This window comes from Haliaeetus albicilla, chromosome 1 (genome assembly GCF_947461875.1).
Source record: "Haliaeetus albicilla chromosome 1, bHalAlb1.1, whole genome shotgun sequence".
In the NCBI taxonomy this organism is placed as follows: Eukaryota; Metazoa; Chordata; class Aves; order Accipitriformes; family Accipitridae; genus Haliaeetus; species Haliaeetus albicilla.
In genome coordinates this window covers 42,304,184-42,325,399 of record NC_091483.1, presented here as the reverse complement: position 1 = coordinate 42,325,399, position 21,216 = coordinate 42,304,184, and the positions used below count along the sequence as shown (strand labels likewise).

Below are 21,216 nucleotides of genomic sequence, written 5' to 3'. Positions count from 1 at the left end.
TAAAACTTTCTGTACAATATGTAATGCATCTTATGGAGTTAATTTCAGAAATATAAACTTTGGTCCCAGGAATCATGGTTTCAGTTCAATACAGCCACAGAACACCATGGAAAAACAGTTTCTTGACCTCAAAGCCTAATGAAACAGCGACTGTGTCCACTCCTATTTTTAGATGTATGCTCTGCAGTGCCATATTCCTTAATATAAGGCTGACCCAAATGTTCCAACAGCAGACGTTGGTTTCTCTTTGATAGCCAATGCATATCTCTGCTTTCCAACTTTCTGTAAACACATCATTATAAGGAAGGCCAGCTTTACTTTTCCCAGCCTTCTTTCTAATTATGCACCTCCTGCCAGGAAACTTTCACTTTTTTTTTTTTTTTTTATTTGCTACTAAAATTTAAACAAATGTCTGCTACAGACTTGGAAAAGAAGGAAAAAAACCTCCAAAGCCATTACTGTTCTAAGTTACAAAGTTACTAAGTAACACCAAATTCCTTTCAACACTCAACAATAAACATTCGACAAAAAAAGTTCGCTACAAGAGTACATCATTGCTAGGTCACCAAATATGTCTTCCTTACAGACTAATGAATTCCACAGGACAAAAAAACCCCAATATTTTGTTTGAGTTTGGTTTAACTTTGGTAAGAAGCCACAGTACGTTTTCTAAAACATCAAGTCTCCTGCCCATTACCAACTCTCTTTTCACCCAGGAGTATCACCGGGTTCCTACAGAAGTCTCCTACAAAGAAGGCTGCGAAAGCACGCACATTTTACTGCTCTGTCCCATTTGCTAACAAACTAACGACTGATTTAGCAAGTCCTGAGCTACAGAGATACACAGAGCCGCTGCCGCACAACAGCATCCTTTCTGTATTTGGAAACCCCAAGCAGATGGGCAAGGTCGGCAAATAAAGTGCATCAGCCAAACTCGAATGCAACCAGACGATGTGGCAAACGAAAAGGGCAAGAAAGGGTGGCGCAAAAAAAGCAACGCTCGAAAGAAAGGCGGTCAGCCCGGTCCGATTACAGCACGATTGGTTCCTTTTGCCCCGACCTCTCGCCTTCCACCACCGCTTCTGCCGTGCGTTCGCCTCGTCCGAAGAAAACACGTCACGTACGAACTCAGGAGAGCATCCTGCCATCTTACCTCGGCGGCGGTTACGAGGGCAGTCACCGCATACGCGAGCCCGGCGGGGGACGGGGGAGATGCGGCGGGGGACGGGGGAGATGCGGCGGGAGCGGGAGCAGCAGCAGCGGCGGCGGCGGCGGGGCGGAGCGGAGCGGCGCCTGCAGGTACTCGGCGCTATCTATATAGGGCGGGCCCGGCGGCGCAGGCACCGCGCTGTGACTCATGAAGCCTCCGCCGGCGCGTCCCACTCCGGCAGCTTCACGTTAAGAGTCCCGCGGTCAGCCTGGGCTCCCCGATGCCTGCGAGAGGCGTCACCGCAGGCTGCTTGCTGGGAGCGGCAGGGAAACGCGGGCTTCCCGCAGCGAATCGCCATCGGGATCGCCTTGCCCTGTTGCCGCAGCCTGAGTCTTAATTACTCTCCCCTCGGAGCTGCGAGAACCGGGACTTTTTGACGCGCTTTTTTTGCCAAAAAAGGCTCGGGTCCCATGCTGGAAGTTCACTTCCTTACCTCCGGGAACCCGGCATCCCTAGCCAGTAGAAAAGCTTGAGAAATTTCTGCTAAATTTCGGCTGCAGCTGCCCAGAGAGTAGAGGTAACATCCCAGGCTCTTCCATGCTGCCATACAGCTGCACAAACGTGTTGCCACGAGAGCTTGCGTTAGCTGTTCTGCGTGGGAAAAGTCTCCACGATTTCCACATCATTTTCGTCCGCATGACAGAGCGGGTGGGATGCTAAAGGTTTTAACGTAGAACTGCAGAACCGAGGTCACGAGTTATTCTTCTAAGCTTTTTAATACTTTCCTGTTCTTTTAAAATAACAGTTATGCCACTACTCATCACTACCAAGTCCCCGAGTTCTCAGGTTAGACTGAATTTAAAACTTTTTTCAGAAAAACTGTATGACTCTATTGCATGCTTTAGTCACCTGTTTTATAAACAATCTCCTGCATCGTCTTCGCCTGTCAAAGAATAGGATCAGAGTTCAGAGAACATCTACTATATGTTACAAAAATCATGCTATTTTGCAGTCTCATTATGCAAAACCACCCAGACTGTCAAACACTTACTATAAATACATTAATTACTACTGCATATTCCACTAAGGGCATCACTTGGAGGTAGATACTTCTTTTTTTTTCTTTTTCTCCCCCCCCCCCCCCAAGGAGATGAAAACTGAAGAACAGATTTCTGTTGTTGGTTCATAGCCTTCCTACTAGAACCCACGTGGTCTGGATCCAGTTCTTGCTTACAGATTACATGCCAACATCAGTTTTGTAAGTAATCACAGAACGCAATTAATCATTAGTAATATCTACTTAATCATCTGCTTAAAACAAGACGAACAATCTCAAAAGATACATCTATAAAGCCTCTATTCTCAAATCCATGCTTAGTCCACAGAGGTGATCAGTGGTATCACTTGAATTTTCTACAATGTGGACAGCAAAAAGAAGTGTACAAACATGCTTTTATCTCACTACTATTAAACATCCTTTTTAGGGCAGCTGAAAGTAGGAGTGCTCCTCTTTCTTCTTTCCACTCCACTTTCCAATCAATGTGTATTGTAGTCCAGCTCTGGATGTCTGGAATTTCTTGGGTTTACACAAGAACATCATCATAACTATTTTCCTCCAACTGGTATGAACCCCCAAGATGAGCACAGACCTGTACCTGAGAAATTTCATTCTACAGTGGATGATGCAGAAGAAGGTGGCACCAAAACTTCCCCTGCTTACTCAAGCCCCTTCACCCCTTTTCACCACCCAGCCCTCTTTAGGACTCAGAACGCACTCCACATCACTCGATAGCTCCAGAATGTAATAGGGAGAACAGAGGAATGCTGCTAGAACACAGAGTGACACGCCAGATCCTGGCAGCGAGAAGACTGGCACTGCACTAGCACTCTGTTTCCAATTCTGGTACATGACTATGGGGAAGAAGCATGGTAGCTCATTCACATAGTATTAAGACAGTACAAAGATAAATAGGATATCACTCACCACTAATCAGGTCTTGATATGATTTTGGGTAAGTATGTTGGTTGAGGATAGCATTTTATCTAACAAGCAGAACACAGTTAAGCCAGTAATAGCTGCAGATAATCTAACACACACAACAAAGAATGGACTGATGTACAGTAGGAAAAGCCAATTATAGAAAAACTGTACCCAGACTTCACATCTCCTAACTGCACCTTCTCCTTTGTATACGATTATAACAGAGTGAGTTAATATTGCAATAAAGACAACTGAGTTCTCTGACATTTTCTTCTGTCACAGCTCTTACATTGCACATACTTTGCACACATGTTCCAAGAATTTTGGAGAAGAATTTTATGTCTATGCCTGTATGCTGATGTTCGCTTCATGCGGGTAGAAGGTGAAAGCAAAAACATAGCTTGTGCACATCAGCTCAGTTCAAGACACTTGCTTTGCTGTGACTCCACAAGCATACTGAGCATAGAAAGTGAATATGAAGCTCAACTTCTGGGAACCAAACACGAGGCACAATGTGAGATAAAGATCCAAAGAGAAAGGAAACAAAACCATATGCTTAACTTAAAACTTAAATATGATCTGTGATTCTTTCTTGTAAACAACTTTGCCTATCATTCCAGCTCCAGAAACATTTGTTTCTAGTTTAAGGAGTTTCCAACTATATGTACAGCATGACTAGTGAACTAAAATGAGGGAAACTAATTTACATGTAAAAAGACAATTGCATACAACTCCAATGGCGTCCTAATATTTAAATGAAATATTTAAAATGTAATGACAATTGTAACAAACAGGTTTTGGAAAAACGCAGTAAAAACCCCCAACAATTAATTTCTGTGAACTAAAGGAGGTAATGGTAAATGCCATTAGTAAAACAGGCAAACACCAAACTGCCTGAAGTCGTATGAGGGGTTTTTTGCTAGCATTCGTTCAAACTTTGAGAATCTTCACAAAATGAAGATTCACTTTTTATACCACCCTGTAAATAAAATGAAATTAACATTGCTTAAAGTACTAAAATTAAAAAGGGGGACTTCAGAAAAAAAAAAAGAAGCTGAAAATGCAGAGACAAAATGTTATACAATGTAATTACATCCTCAGCAATCTGAGAGAAAACAAATGAAGCTAAAACAACGCAATGGACTTCTTGGGATAGTCTGTCAAGTTCTTAAACTATTACAGAATAATTTGTAGTATTTAAGTGCAACTTTTTTTTCTTGCAGTGTATCTTCGGTGGAGGAAGTGTATTTTAATAGAGTGTACATACATTGTCATCCACAACATCTAGTTTCCAGGTGCTACTATACTACAACTAACTACACACTTCTATTTCCTTTCTTCTGTTTGCCTACTTGTTTTTTCCGCATTATGATATGCAAAATTTTAGCATCCTAGCTGGTGAATAACAAAGACATTAAAAGCTACACTGGAGTGTGGAATTCTGATCATGCTAGTTAAGACCGGATCTCTCAAATTCTTTAAATCAAAACAGGATGTCTTTCAAAAAGAAAACAAATAAACAAACAAAACCCCTAAAAAATTCTGAGGCCTAGGAAGAAGTTGTGATTGAGATTCAAATGGTGTTTTCTACATGGGGGAAACATATGGCATGATATTCTTTGGTCTTAAAAACTGCAAATTAATTCAGGAATATAGGCATGCTCTTAAATCAACCCAAATAGTATTCGGCTAGCCACAATGGAGCTTTGCATCATATTACAGTTCAAACATCATTAAGCTCAGATGGAAATGGCAGTAACATAGACACTGAAGGACAAGAGGGAACTGAAAGAGTTTACAAGCTTTCAAACTGATTCATATGCAGCTGACTGAAGTCAGTGATTTATGGAGTCAAATTCAGCAACCTCCCTGTTTTTCTCACATAAAGGAAGTGCATCCCATTTACACTAGCTGTGCAAAATGAGCTTTGACATGCCAACCATTGTGGATTTTCAAATTTTTATTTTAAACAAAAAAACCTCCATAAAATTACATCCCCTCCCATACTGTACTTGACAACATTTAAAAGCTTTGAATGTGGATTACTAAGCCAGGAACAGGACACTGATTTTCTTGGAATGCATGAGAGTTTGAGATTTCTTTAAAAGACCAGAATGCAAAGTTAGGTTTTCCTGAAAACAAAAGGGACTAACTATACTTCTGAAATGGCAATTGCCAAACATGTACCAGTCCAAAGCACTTAGCACTATTTCAAAAGTTTCTTGAATCCCGTATTACAAGCATCCGGTACTACCCAACTTTGCTGGTGTTGGCAGACACTGAGGTTGTAACTGTAAATTGCTTTGTTTGGTATTATTTCCTGTTAGTGAAATTCGCAATGTCTGAACTAGGAGTACCAAGTTGTTTGTGGCTTTTGTTTTTCTCAGCAATTCTGGAAAATAAAGGATCACATTTGTTACAAGAAAGATTATTTAAGCAAACATTCCCCATGACTTTCAATTATGCCAATACACACTATCAAAGTTATGTGTTTTACAGAGAGGAAACCATAGCTAGAGCCAACATTTGAAAACAAATCATACTGCAAAGTCTCTGATCTATTAAAACATGATTCAATAAAAATGACATGAAAAGAGGACCTTTTTCCAAACTTCTAATTATACATTGAGGAAAACAAAAATCAGAAGTTTCTATTTCTGAGACAATTTTCACAAGAAGGCAATTACCATTTTAATGGACATATATGTATACACACATGCATGTGTATATACGTGGTGGTAAAGTGACTCATGCTTAAGTCTTCTTTGTTACAGTACTAATTACTTCACCTTTTGGACTAAAAAAGCAAAGGTCTTCAGGGTACAAAATTCTTTAAATGATATTGATTAGATTTACTGTGTAATCCCTGTGACAGCATGGAGAAAAAACATGGATGTACTATAATGGGCACTTTCTAACAAGGAACCAGAACAGTGACGGTTGAACAACAAGCGTATAGAGAAGTCAAGTATCCCAATGGCTTCCTTAAAGTACCTAGATACTTCAGTACCCACACTCTTAGTCTGTTTTGACCATGAGTAATCCAAGAGAATTTCCTGGCCTGCACAACTACTGGTACAGCAATGTGTATGAGCTCTGGAAACAGCTACATTAAATATAACAAAATATAACCTGGAAAATACTTCACTCCTCAGACTCAAAAGGATTTTGACCCATGTTAAACTGCCAGTTTCACTAACACCACACAGGAGAACTGTTTTTTCAGTTTTTGTCCAATTCCTTTTCTCTCCCAACCTTTGCATTTGGCTTTGACCTGTATTCGTTTCCCAACTCTTGCAGCTTTTCCTTGCACTTCCATTCTCCCTCACTCTACTATTCTTCTCAGATTCTCTATTTTTTATTAATGAGACAAACTACGAAGATACCTGTAATTTTCTTCTGTTTCAATCAACATATCCAGATCAAGAGCAAAATAACCTTGCCAAAACACCTCTCTGGTATTGTTAGTATTGTATCTATTGTTTCTTCTTTACTTTATAGTAAAATTGGCATAACCCTCTTCAGCTGTGATATTGAAATCACATTTGCAAGCATCACTATGGATCTATGACAGGTCTACCTACACTTCAGATGCTTAAATTGTTAGGAAGCTCATATAAAGTCACAGGTGGTTACAGCAATTCAAATGCCACCCATACGTCCTTCCTAGTTCCCAACTCAAATCTCAACACTACATTCTCTTTAATACTCCTGATACAGTAATAGTGAGCGTGTTGTATCTTTCAGTTAGGTACACTTTAGTAACTTACAGCTGCTGTAATTGGGAGGCCTGTCAGGAAGATAAAGAAGCTGTTTCTTCTGAGTCAGGCTTCTCCACAACATTTAAAATGTTTTTCAGTAGCTGTTTATGAGCTGATCTGGTCACAATTTCAAGATCAAGGCATAACTAACTTTCTTTCATCAGGATGTCAAGCTCATAGTGCATGTAATTGTTTGCTCTAAAGGCTGTGAATTTAGGAGACGTTCTGTTGCTAATGTTTTGAAACCAGAGCAAACCAGGCCAGTATGTTAAACGTTACTGCTGAAGTGTGTGCCCACAGCTATTTAGTTTTCTCTGTTCTAGCTTTCACACAGTCAGCAGAGATCACAGCTGCTCCTTCATCTACTGAATGTTTCTGTTGTGTTGATTCTTCCTGCTCTGAGTAAGTCTGAAGTGAAAAGGTGAATGGTGTTCTGTGTCTTTTCCTGCCAGGAATAAGACCTTTTAAACTCAGCCCATGTAAGTAGGAAAAAAAAAAAAAAAGGTCCCAAGACACTGGGGATTAGCATGGCAGGGCATGAATTCCATACCTATGTTTAAAACAGTAGCTTACTTGCATTTCTGATATCATGGAATACTTTTCCACCAAGTCATTTTGTTATGAAATGCTTTTCTATCAGAATTGTGAGGATGTTTTTCTTAGTACCAATTTTCTTTCTTTTCTCTCTTTCTGTGCTACTGTTCTCAACTGCAAAGACAGCTCAGTCTCTCAGGGGTGCATGTGTTCCCTTTCTAGATGTGTTTCTAAGTTTTCATTAGAACACTGCAGTTGACAAAAATTCGTAACGTGTTTTTGTAATGCTTGAAATTATCTACAATGGGATTTTTTTTTTTCCCCGGCAGAGGAAGACTCATTTATCTTCAGGCTGCTAACCAACGGGGCTGCCAAAGACCCCTCCTTTATAAACAAAACTCTATAAAGAGCTTTCAGAAACACGAGAAAATATGGCAAACACAGCTTGAGTTCTTCAGCTTTGCTGGCAGAAGATTACAGGAGGATAACGACAAGTTCGTGAGCCTTGATCCCCTGCATCTACCACTTCGCTGTTCACAACAGAAAGCAGCTTCCTGCAGAAAGACTGCTTCCCCGCCATCTCCCCCCCGCTCCTATTCTGAAATCCTCCAGCTCCAACTTCCTTATTTGGTTGCCGGGACTGTTCTTTGTCTGGCTGACCCCCCCCCCCCCCCCGCCCCGGGCCGGGCCGCGCCGCCCCCGGCTGGGCCGCGGCCCGGCTCCAGCGGGCCACCCCGCCTGGCCCCCGGGCGAGCAGCGGCAGCCGCCGGCCGCGGCCATGCCCATGTAAGGAGCACCTTCCCCGGGCGCCGGCGGGGCGGGGCGGGTCGGGTCGGGGCGGCCCCGGCCCCGGCCCCGGCCGAGTCCTCCTCACACGGCCGCCCTCGGGCAGCCGGGCTTTCTCCGGGGCGCGGCGGCCGGGATCCTCTCGAGAACCGCCGGCACACCGTTGTCTCCGGTTCCTCCGCTCGTCCCCTTCCAGCAGCCTCACCTTTACACGCGCAAAGCCGTGGCGGGCGTCCCGAGTGGGATCACTTTTTAAGCTGCCGTGGCAGCACGCACAAGCCGCTGGCAACGAGACAAAGGAAACCGAAGTTATAAAGTTCCAGTGTAAAAACTCACGGATTCTTGTCATGTTTTTCATTGTTCTTTAGAGCAGGTTGCGGCCTGTCCTTTGGGGATTTAACTGGTGCTTTCTGCGGAGCAAAAGGAATCTCTCAACAGTGCTACCCATTTGTTTAAAGTGGCCATTCTGACATGCTACATGAAGAAAGCAAAGCGAGACTAGGTTTACTCTCAAAATATCCCGAAACTCTTTTAAGCAGTATTATAAAGAGCGGCCTACCTGCAGGAAGTCAGTGTAAACTCGCTAGCAGAACACTCCCTACTGTTACGACTGTTGCTTGATACTCAGTTTTAGTAGCGCATCAGGTACTTCGTGAGAAAGAATTTATAGTCTAAATGTACATGTATATGTAAGACCAACAGCAAGCAAGGAAGAACACTTAAATAAAAGAATTAGCCCTGCTGGTCATTTTTTGTTCACATCTTTTAAAATTAGTCTTTTTTGCAGTGGAATATCACAGGCATTTATGTGATAGTCATTTTTTAAATGAATATCAAGGAATCCTGCAGGAATTGATTTCTTTCTTTAAATTCAAACGTGAAAATGATAACAGTTCAGGAGAATACATAGTGAGTATATCCACAGTGACAACTGAAACAAGCAAAGTTAGTATGCAGAGATATCTCTATCTGGCTAAGGAAACTATTGAGCTGTGACTCCTTAAAAGGAATACCCTTCACGAAGTAACCATTCAAAATTAGTAAAAGTCTTGTGAGACAGTCCTCTCCAGGGCAGCGTGACAAGAAACAGTATTTTGCAACAAATTAAAGAAGAAGTTGTAGCTAAACTTCTGACTTTCTAATTCTGTTTGGGAGTCTGGAAGCATTCCCATATTTCTCAATATGGTTCCTTAGTATTAAGTTGTGAAAAGAAGTCCTTAAGTAATGCTAAAAGTTCCTCCATTATTGCAAGCTCCTCTGGATGTTCGGGTGAAGCAGAAAAAAAGTAGCAGACTGGAATAAAGAGAGCACTGCGTTAAGTCACTGATGTAGAGTGTGCAGTAGTGACTGCTCCTGGGCACAAGTGCATGAAAAAAAGTAATTAGGGAGAGTACAAAGGTGCATTTATAACCACCTTCCTATAATGCTCCTTCAGCTGCACCAAACACATTAAGCCAGTTGTATTTTCAGCTCAACAGAAAACCAACTCTGGTATTTTTATATTGCACTCCTGCCCTCAACAGAGGCCCGAACAAGTTTGTTTACTTGTGAGAAACTCTCAAACTAGAAAAACTTAAGGAAACACCTTAATAATAATAGCAGAATAAGAAAAATATCGACCACATCATATTTACATTACATACATAAACTACCATGCTAAAATCCACCTCAGAAAAAAAACCAAACCAACAAACTAAACACGCAAACAACTTACAGCAAAATAAGAAATATATAGGAGCAATTTAGTAGAATTTATGTCCAGAAAAATCTCCTGGTTTCAAGTTATCTGTTTCGAGATGAATGTAATTAAAACATTCATAACTGACAAAGAAAATGCTAAAATTAAAATAAAAAATACAGAAATGCTTTAAGAATAAATTAAACAAAAGTCATAAGGACATATGATTGTCAAATAGTAATTTAAAACTAAATGGGATATCTCCTGGAGCTCACTCTCCCCACTGCTGAAGGCTGCAGCAGTACTGGTTTATTTCAGAACAGCTCCATCATCTCCAGCAGGTGTTCAGGCTACTGAAAAATAACTCTCTGCTGATTCTGCTAACAAGTTACCATCCAGGCCCCTTCATCTGACATCAGTTCTTCTGAATGGAACGAATGACACCATAACAGATATGTTCAGGGTAGAAGGACATATCCTTCAACCTCTGAGATGCTGTTCTGTGTTTGCTCTTTTGGTTTTGTGCCATATTTCCCTTCTGCAAATAAGAGTATGTCTCTGCTGAATGAGGAACTCGCAATGCTCTCAAGAAAGCTATCTAAAAACTTAGATAAATGCATATGAAAGCTTAGGCCTCTACCCTTGCAGAACAGATGACCTCCCAGAGATCTGGAAGTTACTACTCAACTGATTTTCAATGACAATTCCAGACCCCTCTCCGGCTGGTCAAACAGGTTTCAAAGTACAGGTTTTCTCTCTCTAAATACGTCACATAGTTAAATTGCTACCACTGACCCCAGTGGCAATCTTTCAGCAAGTAGAGCATATGTGCTCCCCATGCCATCTTCTCATTCTGGTAGCTGCCAATTTGTGCTTGTACAATTGAATCCTTCCTTGTCCTCCCGCAGTGAACCCACTCACTCAGACTCCTCCACTGCACACAGTAAATCAACAGTTGCAACTAGACTGAGCAGTAGCAGCGTCTTTCTCATGGGCTTGAAGCGCTGCCCTCAGAGACCCGCACTGTATGCTGTGCCGCCTGCACTCCTGCCAGAGCGTACTCATACTGTCCAGCCCCACATCAATGTTATGGCAGTTTTATATAGTCAAAAAATAGAAGGCTCTGCAGAAGCAGTGGAATAGAAATGTGCCAGGAAATATCACATCATTAACCTGATGGGCCCGAGTAGTTTTGTCATCTGACTGTGAAGGTATTAGGTACCGGTGCACAGCCATTTATTAAGTTTAGAGTACCGGCAACAACTGTTTCAATCTGCTGCTGGGGAACACTGAATTCATAAACTACAAAATCTGTTACTATTATTAAAGGAATTATGAAAACAATCAAAAAACCTCAGCATTTTATCAGTAAAATAAAATTGTAATAAAAATTAAGAATACTGCCATTGTAACATATGTGCCAAAATATTTACTAATATTGTAAAGCATATTCAATAACACAATCATATTTCTCAGACTTAACATATTCTGGATGTATAGATACACATACTACTAATAATATATTTTAATCGAGAACTTGAACAAATCTCCTGCCAAAGTATGAGAATATACACTGACTTAACTGATAAAAAGAATTCTTTACAGATCTGCTACCCAAACACCTGAAACCTGAACACCATTTTTTTGTTGTTTGTTTGGAGGAAGTGGGCTTTGTTTTGTTTTTTTTTAAAACATAAGTGATCTGGAAAAAGAGGCACATACGTTGAACAGTGCCAGGCTCAGCACAGTTCTGTGTGGAATTCAACTGGTTATCTCCTGCTCTTTTGAGAAATGACAGTTTACTTCTATTTTTGGTTACTTTCTTTTAAACACTTAGTTTTATTTGGGCAAGAAGATCTATTTTGTCAAGCCTTTATCCCTTGGCTACTTAGTTTCTTCAGAAGCCTTTCAAAATGGACTGTGTTGAAAACCTTTGGAAATCCAGTGGACTGTATCAACTAGACTTCACTTATGCACATGGTGCTTATTGGTTCTTTCAAATGGTTTGAGAAGATTTATGAGGTGCTACTTCTGTTTACAAAATTTGTTTTTTTGCTCCAAAATGTCACATTATGTTCATGATCTTAATATTCTAATTACAAAGTGTCATCCCAAATGGTTTTGGCCAATATATAATCTGTAGGCTTAATACATTTTTCTTTTTCTGAACATTTTAGATACTCTTGAAACACATGCCCCCATTGAAACCAAGGTAGTACTGCTTGCTGCAAATTTCTCCCAGAACTTTCATGGAAAGATATGGAATGCACACATGAAAGTATATAGGTACCTATAGGCAGCCACACAGACACAGGCAAAGAACGGTTATTTCCCAGTTTAAAATTAATCTGCACAGGTTAGCTGACCAATAAAACATGTTTGCATGGAATCACAAGAAAGAGAGAGACAAGACATTTCTATCTTGGCATTTTCACCATAAGAAAAACAGACAGCTGATACTAAAAAGAACTGCATCGTGCGCTACATGCCTGAACTTACGGCGTAGCATTAAATATTTAAACATAACTCTGCAGAAAGGCTTTTCATGATGCTGTAACTATCCTATCTAAAAAACATATTTTTTTCCAAGTATCACAGATTTTTGTCAACTAAATATAAGTGGGGCTCTAAAAGAAATACCATCTTCTACTGAAACCAACAACGTTTGCTTAATATCAAGACTTTAGGCAACAATATTTAATTACTACACATAAATTTATTGTTGGAATCAAATTCTCATTTAATCTTAATGCATGCTTTTCTGATTAAAGACCCATGTGAGCAACATTATATATATATGTATATATATATCTGAATGAAAACCATGTGCATTCATATCAAAATAGTATTGCCAGAACTTTCAGTGCAGAAGTACTAAAACATATCCTGGGGGAAACCTGGATGAAAGCTACTCTGAAATATAATGCAGTTATGAGTGGTTAAAAGTCATACATTTGACTTATATTTACAGCAGCAGCCAAAGACAATGCTCATGTATGAGAGAGTTGGGCACAAATTCATGGGAATAAGAAGTACTATTCTCCATATGTATAGCTGACATACCCCATTGTATTGTATTTAGATCTGGAAAACATTTGCCAACATGTTATTGTCAAAATGGAGGAAGTACACAGAATGGAAGCAAAAATTGCTGTCAATTGCAAGTAGATGACCACTTTGCAGTCTGGCTTTAGAGGGAAATATATGCCGCATGACTTTGTTAAATGGTAACTAGTGATACCTGCAAGTAGTAAATAGTAAATAAGCAGAGACTACAGTGAGGAGCAGCAGAATGAAATTAAGAAATGACAAATTGAAGCTGAGTATAACAGAAAACTTGGCAATATTATTCCATAGTACAACTCATCTCAGTCTGTTGGGCAAAACAAAAGATCCACAAATGAGACAGTGCTACACAGAGAATAAAGCAGCACTGTAATAAAATTAACTCAGCAATACAATATCATTTTTATATAGCTCTCTTGGTGCACTGTGCTAGTGAGATGTTCTTCCTTTGTAGGAGTCATGTTTATTGGATGCTCAGGAGAAGAACAGAACTTTTGAGCAATCAAAACCCACTATAATGTATAACAAAAAGACGTGCATCGTGAAGTCTGCGACTGTCAAAGCACAACATGTTACAGACTTAATTTTGTCCTTTAGAAACCAGGTTTCTTCTTCCTAGACATTACAACATATTCAAAGAAAAAAAAAACCAACCAACCAAACTTCAATAGTAATTTGCAATAACTGTTCTTATGGGTAATGTACTCCTAGTGGGAGTTCAGAATGACTTAGTGTGAAGACTTGTGGACACGATTTTTATGCTCTGTTTACATTTTCTGGGAGCTTAAGAGAAAACAGTCTGAAATAAGCTGCAGCTAAAATGCTACAGGAAATGAAGGAAGAGAACCAGACTTCTCAAGAAAGACTTACATTTATATAATGGCGATGGCTATGTTTTGGCTTAGAAAAAGGAATGTAATTGTTATAAAATACACAGAAAAGCTGTTGACTGGTGCTTCTCCTTACTTCGTGGATCATTAACCACTCCAACACTGCACATTGTATCAAAATGCTTTTTAAGAGAACTCTTTCACCATTGTATGGTACTTTGTTTACAGATCAAAACTTCTTACATCAGCAAGCCCTCTCCCTCTATGGCAAGTGAAGAGCCACTAAATCAGCACAACCCTCACCTATGCCAAAGGTGTTGATGTGAAACCTACCAGAGTGTTTTCCATGGTTACAGGAGAAAGCGTTCAGTTTGTCAGGAAGTAGTAATATGCTCTTCAAAGCATAGCATCTCTTTTACTAAAGATATCCACAGCACATTGCTAGAAGAACCTGCAATCAGCTGCTTACAGCTTTGCAAAACTTCCATTTGTGCTGAAATAATCCATGGCAAACATCTGATCAGAATATTTTTGTTATTTTTTTTTTTTTTTTAAGTTTTATACAAAGAAGTGTTAGGTGCCTTTGAAATTAAAGTTTTGAAGTTGAAATTAATAAAAGGGGAATGTGCTTCTTACATTTTAAGGGTGTTCTAGCACATGAACACTTTTGTAGAGAACCAGTTTATTTGGCAGAGGATCTTACTAGTGCCAGAAATAAGTCTTTTTTCTCTACAGTAAACTATGCCTATATTTGGCTAGATCATGAGCTTTTTATTTAAAATTAAACAAACAAAACCCCTTCCTACCAAAAAAAATCAGCTTTGCACATGCTCAGTATGACATCAGAAATTCCAGCCAGATTTTTTCCAGTAGGTCAGAAATCCACGGATCATACACGTAGGATGTTCTATGCTAGACTCTGGACTGCTACTGGCTTAGCAGGAGTTTCCTAGAAATCCTGTTCTGCATCACAGACACAAGGCATAAGAACTGAAAGCAAGTAGTTTGTCTCGCCTGCATTCCCAACATTTGCTCAAGATGATGTCAGGGCAACTAGATGAGATTCTGTATGAAGGTGAGAGGGTAGAGATTAAAGGGAATCATAGGAGACTATAAAACTATCTTCTTGGGCTTGACATTATGAACTTCTTTCCATGTAATTTTTTGTGATATGTATGGGTAGAAATGGATGAACAAACTTATCCAAATTAATTTTAACTTCAGTTTTCATCCAGTCTTACATGCTCAACTTCCACAGAAATCCTTTGAGAGAGTTTGCACCATACATCTCTTTCTGGGCTTCTTACCAGTATTTTTGGGAAGCATCAAGTTTTGCATACATCAGCTATTCAGCTGAGATGAAAATAAACTGCAAAGGAATATGGTATCATAAAACTTCATTTCCAGAAAGAAAGCACTGTTAAGACAAACTTGTTTATACTGCAGTAAGCCTGAATATTAAAATACTACATTTCATTCAACCAGGATTATTGAAACAGTTTCTAAAATCTGTGAAGTGTCATATATGACTGCATGTTTTGATGCCTCCCTAAGATGTATATGACCTCTTACTCTAAATTACTTCACAGCTATCACTACATTTTTGCTATTTAATTTCCAGTGAATGTTGGTTTGGGTTTTGGGGTGGGTTTTTTTTCATTTTTTTTTCATTATCTTGACAAGAACCAGTAAAAAGATTGTACCATACATTAAACATAGATTAAAACAAAACTTCTGCTGCTTCATCTTGAGTTTGGGTTAAAACCTTACACCTCTCCCTATGCAATTCCATTAAAAACATAGTGGTTTTCACTTTAAACTCAATTAAAACATGTAATAAAATGTCCACACTTCTGTTGTAGGACAGAAATACCAGTCCGCAGATATCAAGAATTCTGAAGTATCCTCCAGTTCCTTTTCTTCTCTAAAAGAGGATTTTTGATCATTAAAAGTGAAAACTAAATAAAAACAAAACTGGAAGTCTCTTTAAAAACAAAGTTGAACAGGTATCATGGACTGGCCTGTGATAAAATATTCTGAAAAGTCAATGAAGAAGTAGATATACAGACTTTCTTAAAAGCATTGAAATTCTAATTATCTGTATACATTTTCATTAGGTACAACAACTTTGTAAGTATGTGGTTTTCATGGTTTAAAAAGACCATGCTCTGTAAAAATCACAATTTTGATTTTTTTTTGTCTTATATGAATTCTTATGAACGACATTTTGCTTTCACACAGTTGTATTAGTTTTTAAGATCCTACTTGAATTTGTAACTAAGCTTTAAAATTATAAAGGACTAAAAGAATGTGGACTGAGAGGACAGATAACATCTGCTAACTGATGACACATAGGTGCAAACAACCTAACAACAAAGGATACTTTCCCTTTTACAGTTTTAGTTAGGCCATGAAAAGGCCTTTCTCTGGCAAAGTTAAACCACACACAACATTTGTATTCCAGAAGCATGACAAAGACTGTTACGTGAGGTTTTAACTGAGGAGTGCTTCATGGTCAGGGATGCTGTATCTCAACCAAAACTTTTAAAAGTAAAAGTTCCTTTGAGACGATACACTAAGGGAGCAGTACTGCAGGCCAGTACCTAGGCAACAATCTATGGGATGCCAAAAGTTTCATGGACTACTACAAGCACCCATTGTGAAAGCAAGTGCAACAGTAGCAGACAGCAGTTCTGAGACAGGAAGTTTAATTCATGGTATTGCCAGCTAAGTTGGTGACTGATCATTTGCATATTCACTAATTCTACTCATACCAACAGTATGGATGTTGCCTACTCTGATTAGAAAGGATAACTGCAGAGTCTTTTAAATTTCTTGAAGCAAATTTATCTTCTAGCCCAACAATTGCACTTATCCAGAGGAATTATTTCAAAAGCAGTTCAGCACCATTTATTACATATAGTATGATTAAAAGGGGAAAACAAAACCAAAACCAACCCAAACCCCCAAACAAGAACCAAAACAACAACAAAAAACCCACCAGCAAAACAAAAAAAAAAGAAAAGAAAAAAAATAGCCCCAAAACCCATAGCAAAGGAGGATTTTTCTGTATTGCTACTGCAATATGTTCCTGGCTGGAAAAGGACTGCATTGCAGACATACAGTTCCTATCAATAAACTAATACTCACTGACCAAAACTGGACTTCTAAGAGCAAGTTTGGTCTCCTTTTTCCCCATCAATGGGCGTGTGCCAATAAAGAATGTCTGATGATTGTGTATTTTCCCTCAAAATTCTATTTGGATTAAAGTAAAAACATAATATACTTGCAGCAAGGCTTTTGCTACAATACTGTGTAACACGTATGGTTCATATTTGGAGAAACATAATAACACCTTTTGTTAAAACACAGCCCTTATGGTTAATATACAGAAACATGCTGGCTTACAACATTTTATTATAGTTATTTTGAACTTACAGAACCAGCAGAATCTTTCTGGGAAAAAAACCCAAACAAAACACTAGGAATTCAGTAAGGGTGGTGGAGGGGAGGAGAATAAGACAGTTCTCCAATATATTCATTGCCAAATATATTCTTGATTACTTCTTTGCCAAATCCAAAGTAAATCTTTTTCTGGGTTTGGCATAATGAGAACTCCCTATAGGTATCTTGTATAATGGAACACTGTTTATTTTGCTGCAGGGTCTGTTCAGTTTATGGAGAGTCTGTTCTGAAAGAACTACTGTGTTCTTTCTACAACTTTACACTCTGCCATTCTGTAAAACCTATCTTTCCTTCAGCTTCTTAGGAAGAAAGGAGAGGGTATCTAATTCTCTCTAAGATATTCCACTGTGTTTGTTGAAATTGTTTATATTTAGAATTTTGCTAGAGGATGTTTATGCTAGAAGACTTTGGAAAAATAAGTTGTTTAACATACTGAAATCAGCACTTACAGAAAATACTTTATAACTTCATAGGTATACTGTCAAGACCACTAGCTGAGAGTATCTGGGCCCAGGAAAATACCACTGTCTCTAAACTGAATCAATATTTCTTGTATAGGAATTTCTAAACCTAACTCCCATTATGATGACCTGTTCAAAGCAACAAACTTAAGTATCTTTCACTGAATATTTATAGACTTATAAAATAAAAAGGCATTCCAACTAACAGTTGTCTATAGGTGTAATGAGATTTTTTTGCATGACTTCTCTCTCTCACTAAATTTACTGCAATACCTATAAGTTATTTAAATATTGTGGTTTTTATTGTAGAAATATTTTAAAAATGTTTTGTTCTTTAAAAATAAAATAACCAAAATCCTTTCCTCAATCAGCCAATGGTTGTAAAATAACCACCCTCTGCAGAATTCATTTATGTAAGTAACTGGGCAGAAAAAGAGAGTGGTCATGGAAAAAAGTTTAGCCATATTCATTTATAGATAGCTGGGCAAACACTTTGAAGGATGGCTCAATCTCTTCATGACAAGCACCCAGCACTCTTCCAGCCTCACAGGGGAAGAGCTCCCAGCTGATGTGTGGCTGCTATGCCAACTTTCTGATACCCCTAAAAAAGGTGGGCATGCTGGAAGATTCAAAGAAGAAAAATTATGGTGGCAGCAGGTTTTACTTCAGCAGTCCTTGCCTAGCCAAGAACTACATGGAACTGCTGCTGCGAAGAAGAATATGAAAAAGCTCATATTTCAATCCCAGAAATTGTTCAAGGGGCTCTAGAGAGAAAGACTCAATATTCAGGTTTGTCCCAAGAGGCTTCTAAATTTCAAGCAGCAGCAACACCACATTAAGAAACTAATCTATGTGTGAGGAGAAGGTGAATGCATAAAAATTATAAAATCAGAAGGAAAAGGTTACCTGAGAAAGTACTAAAGATAAAAGTGGTATCAGTCATGCGAAGAATGTGGGAAATTTATTTTGATTGGAAATATGTTCTAGAATTAAACTATGGTATAAAAAATGATATAATTTTTTTAATATTTTATTTATAATGCAAGAAGCAGATTTTAGATCTTCACTGAGTACATGCAATCTTTATTATGGGGAATTAGTGGGGAATGCTGCTGTAAAATAACTGAACAGCAATCCAGATGTAATCCAGCTAAAAGTTTCATTACACGTGAGGCTGAATTCCCTCAATTAATTTTTGCAGAATCAGTTTTAAGCAGCCATTCAGCATCTCTAAAAATGGAACAACTGGGATCAGTTTAGGATAAGCCATGCACAAACATGAACGAATTTCTACCAAGAGATGTCTCAACCATGGCCACTTGATCATCTGTACCACTGTCTTTTCTCAGGATCCCATAAGGCATATCCCAAAGGGAGGAGCTCCTCAGGCCTTTAACTCTTAGAGAGGTAGTAGAACTGGAGAGGCTAATTCCCCAGTTTGATTATTCTCACTCTGCTACTCAGATTACAACAGGTGTCACCTGTGACTAATTCAGAAGTTTGTCGCAATATACCTTTGCTTCTTCAAAACAAAGTGTGATTTATGTATGTCACAGTACTTAAGAGTATTGTACTTAAAAAAAAATACACAAACCTGTTTAAACAACTCCAGAAACAGAAAACAAACCACACCAAAATGAGTCTTACCTTTTCAATGAACAAAGGAGGAAAGTCTAGCATGGTTACTGACCTCTGAACTATTTGCTGCACACAACCTTCCCTTATTGCTGGCTGGCCTTTTCCACTGGTACACAAGGAAGTCAGCATCTCATTACTATCATGTTACTTTCTTTTCCTTGAATCTTCTGTCTTATGCTTTAAGGATCTTTTGTCCCCCTCAGCCCACCCTAGGGAAAAATATGCAGTTCTTTTTTGGACACAGTCAGCTAGGTAATTACACTAGCTCAATTTTATTAGGACCTTCAAAAAGCTGTGCCTGTCTGACTGATTTATTTGCATCACTATTTACTGGTTTGCTCTTCTAAGGAATACTGTATAGCTCCCTTTACTTAAGTACACATTCCAAAGAATACAACACGCAGTGAAGTGAGGAAACAGTCCCATGTATGTGTAAAAGGTAATACAGTGTTGGTTTTTTTAATTTCCCAGTAAGCTATGAGAAAAACATGCCCTAAATAATACTGCCAGCAGAATAGTATTATTGATAGTATGGTTTGATACATGGTCTGGGATGTGATTCTCAAAATAAAATAAGCCTGATAAGTCTGATCACTAAATGTACTTTCTTATCATCATTTAATCAGATATTGCCTAGACAGCAGCCTCTACATTCTTCAATAAAACAACATATAAGTAAAGGTCTGGACTTTTGAAACAATGAACTGCAATTCTAGTCACTGGTCTGGGAGACAAAAAGCCACCAAAACCCAACAGCCACTAAATCACAGCTGAATCATTTCAGACAGAGAACTGGTAAAAGGAAAAAAAAACCCAACCAACAAACCCAAACAAAAGGAAAAAAAAAGCAACCCACACTTCAACAAAGCCTGAAAGAATCAACTGGCTTCAGGCCAAGAAATGCTAATGGAACTCATATTAGCTGAGAAGAAGTGAAATAAGTTTCCAAGAAATTGTTTACGATACTCATTGTACAGGGGAAAAAAAAGCGACTCCACTGCACCATTTTCCAAACGCCTGATCTTGCATTCCTTGCACACCCTAATTCCCTTTAAAGTAATTATGAGTTTAGGCTATGTGCCAGGGTTATATAACTATGTCTTTAAAGACAAATGCACAGTAGCACAAAGCAAAAATATATATAAACCCAGGATTAAGAAAAAAAAAAAATCCATAGCTGGACAAACAAAACTAGAAATTTAGAAAGAAAATTACAATGAAAATAGCTAAAGGTGAGGTACATGTCTAATCTCTTTCTCTAGAACTGGAAAATATTAAGAGGGAGGAAATTCAGAGTAAAGGGGGTGAAATTGGAAAAGTTAAACAGGCTTGTCAAATAACAGAAATATTTGAGTTACATTTCCTAAGCTACTTTAAAAGGGAGTAAACTAACCAAATGCCATCTGAAATTGGCTGTACACCCACCACTTTGGTTGACTTCAGGGTCAGTAAGGCAGAAGGCAGACATAAGCTAGCATAGCTGAAAAATCAATACAAATACAGATAAAACACATGGAATTTATTATAGAGCAGCTGGAAATGCAAAGAAAGAATTCTGTGGATCTATATCAATAGTGTAACTTCAAAAAATATTCTCCAAGTATGAAAGTGCTTTACAAAACAAACAACTTTAAGAAGTGAAGTTAGACATAGTCATACTACAGAAAACAGACTGTGCTACTCTGAAAGTCTGGCATAACATTTCTGATTGGTTCAATAATGTTACTTTTCAAATAAGTCCAAACAGGCTTGCTAATGAAGATCAATAAATCCTTCACATAATAATGTAACACATGCGTGACAACATCCATGAATTGGGGAGAAAACAACTGCCCAAAATAAAATGGGAAATTCTAAGCTGTTTCT

The 21,216-nt window shown here is 38.6% G+C and overlaps 1 protein-coding gene across 10 annotated transcripts in view; it reads right to left on the bottom strand.

Moving 5' to 3' along the window:
* PALLD (palladin, cytoskeletal associated protein) overlaps positions 1 to 21,216 on the bottom strand; it is a 208,325-nt gene that overhangs the window by 67,578 nt on the left and 119,531 nt on the right. The window contains exon 1 of one of the 10 annotated variants that reach the window (XM_069786688.1): positions 1,644 to 1,666. The exons of 7 other annotated variants lie outside the window; for them this stretch is intronic. In XM_069786688.1, coding sequence (XP_069642789.1) covers positions 1,644 to 1,660 — 17 coding nt within the window. In that variant the 5' untranslated portion in view covers positions 1,661 to 1,666. Of the gene's footprint in view, positions 1 to 1,153; positions 1,283 to 1,643; positions 1,667 to 21,216 lie in introns of those variants that run through there. 2 more of the 10 variants (XM_069786697.1, XM_069786718.1) reach the window with 2 other exon arrangements.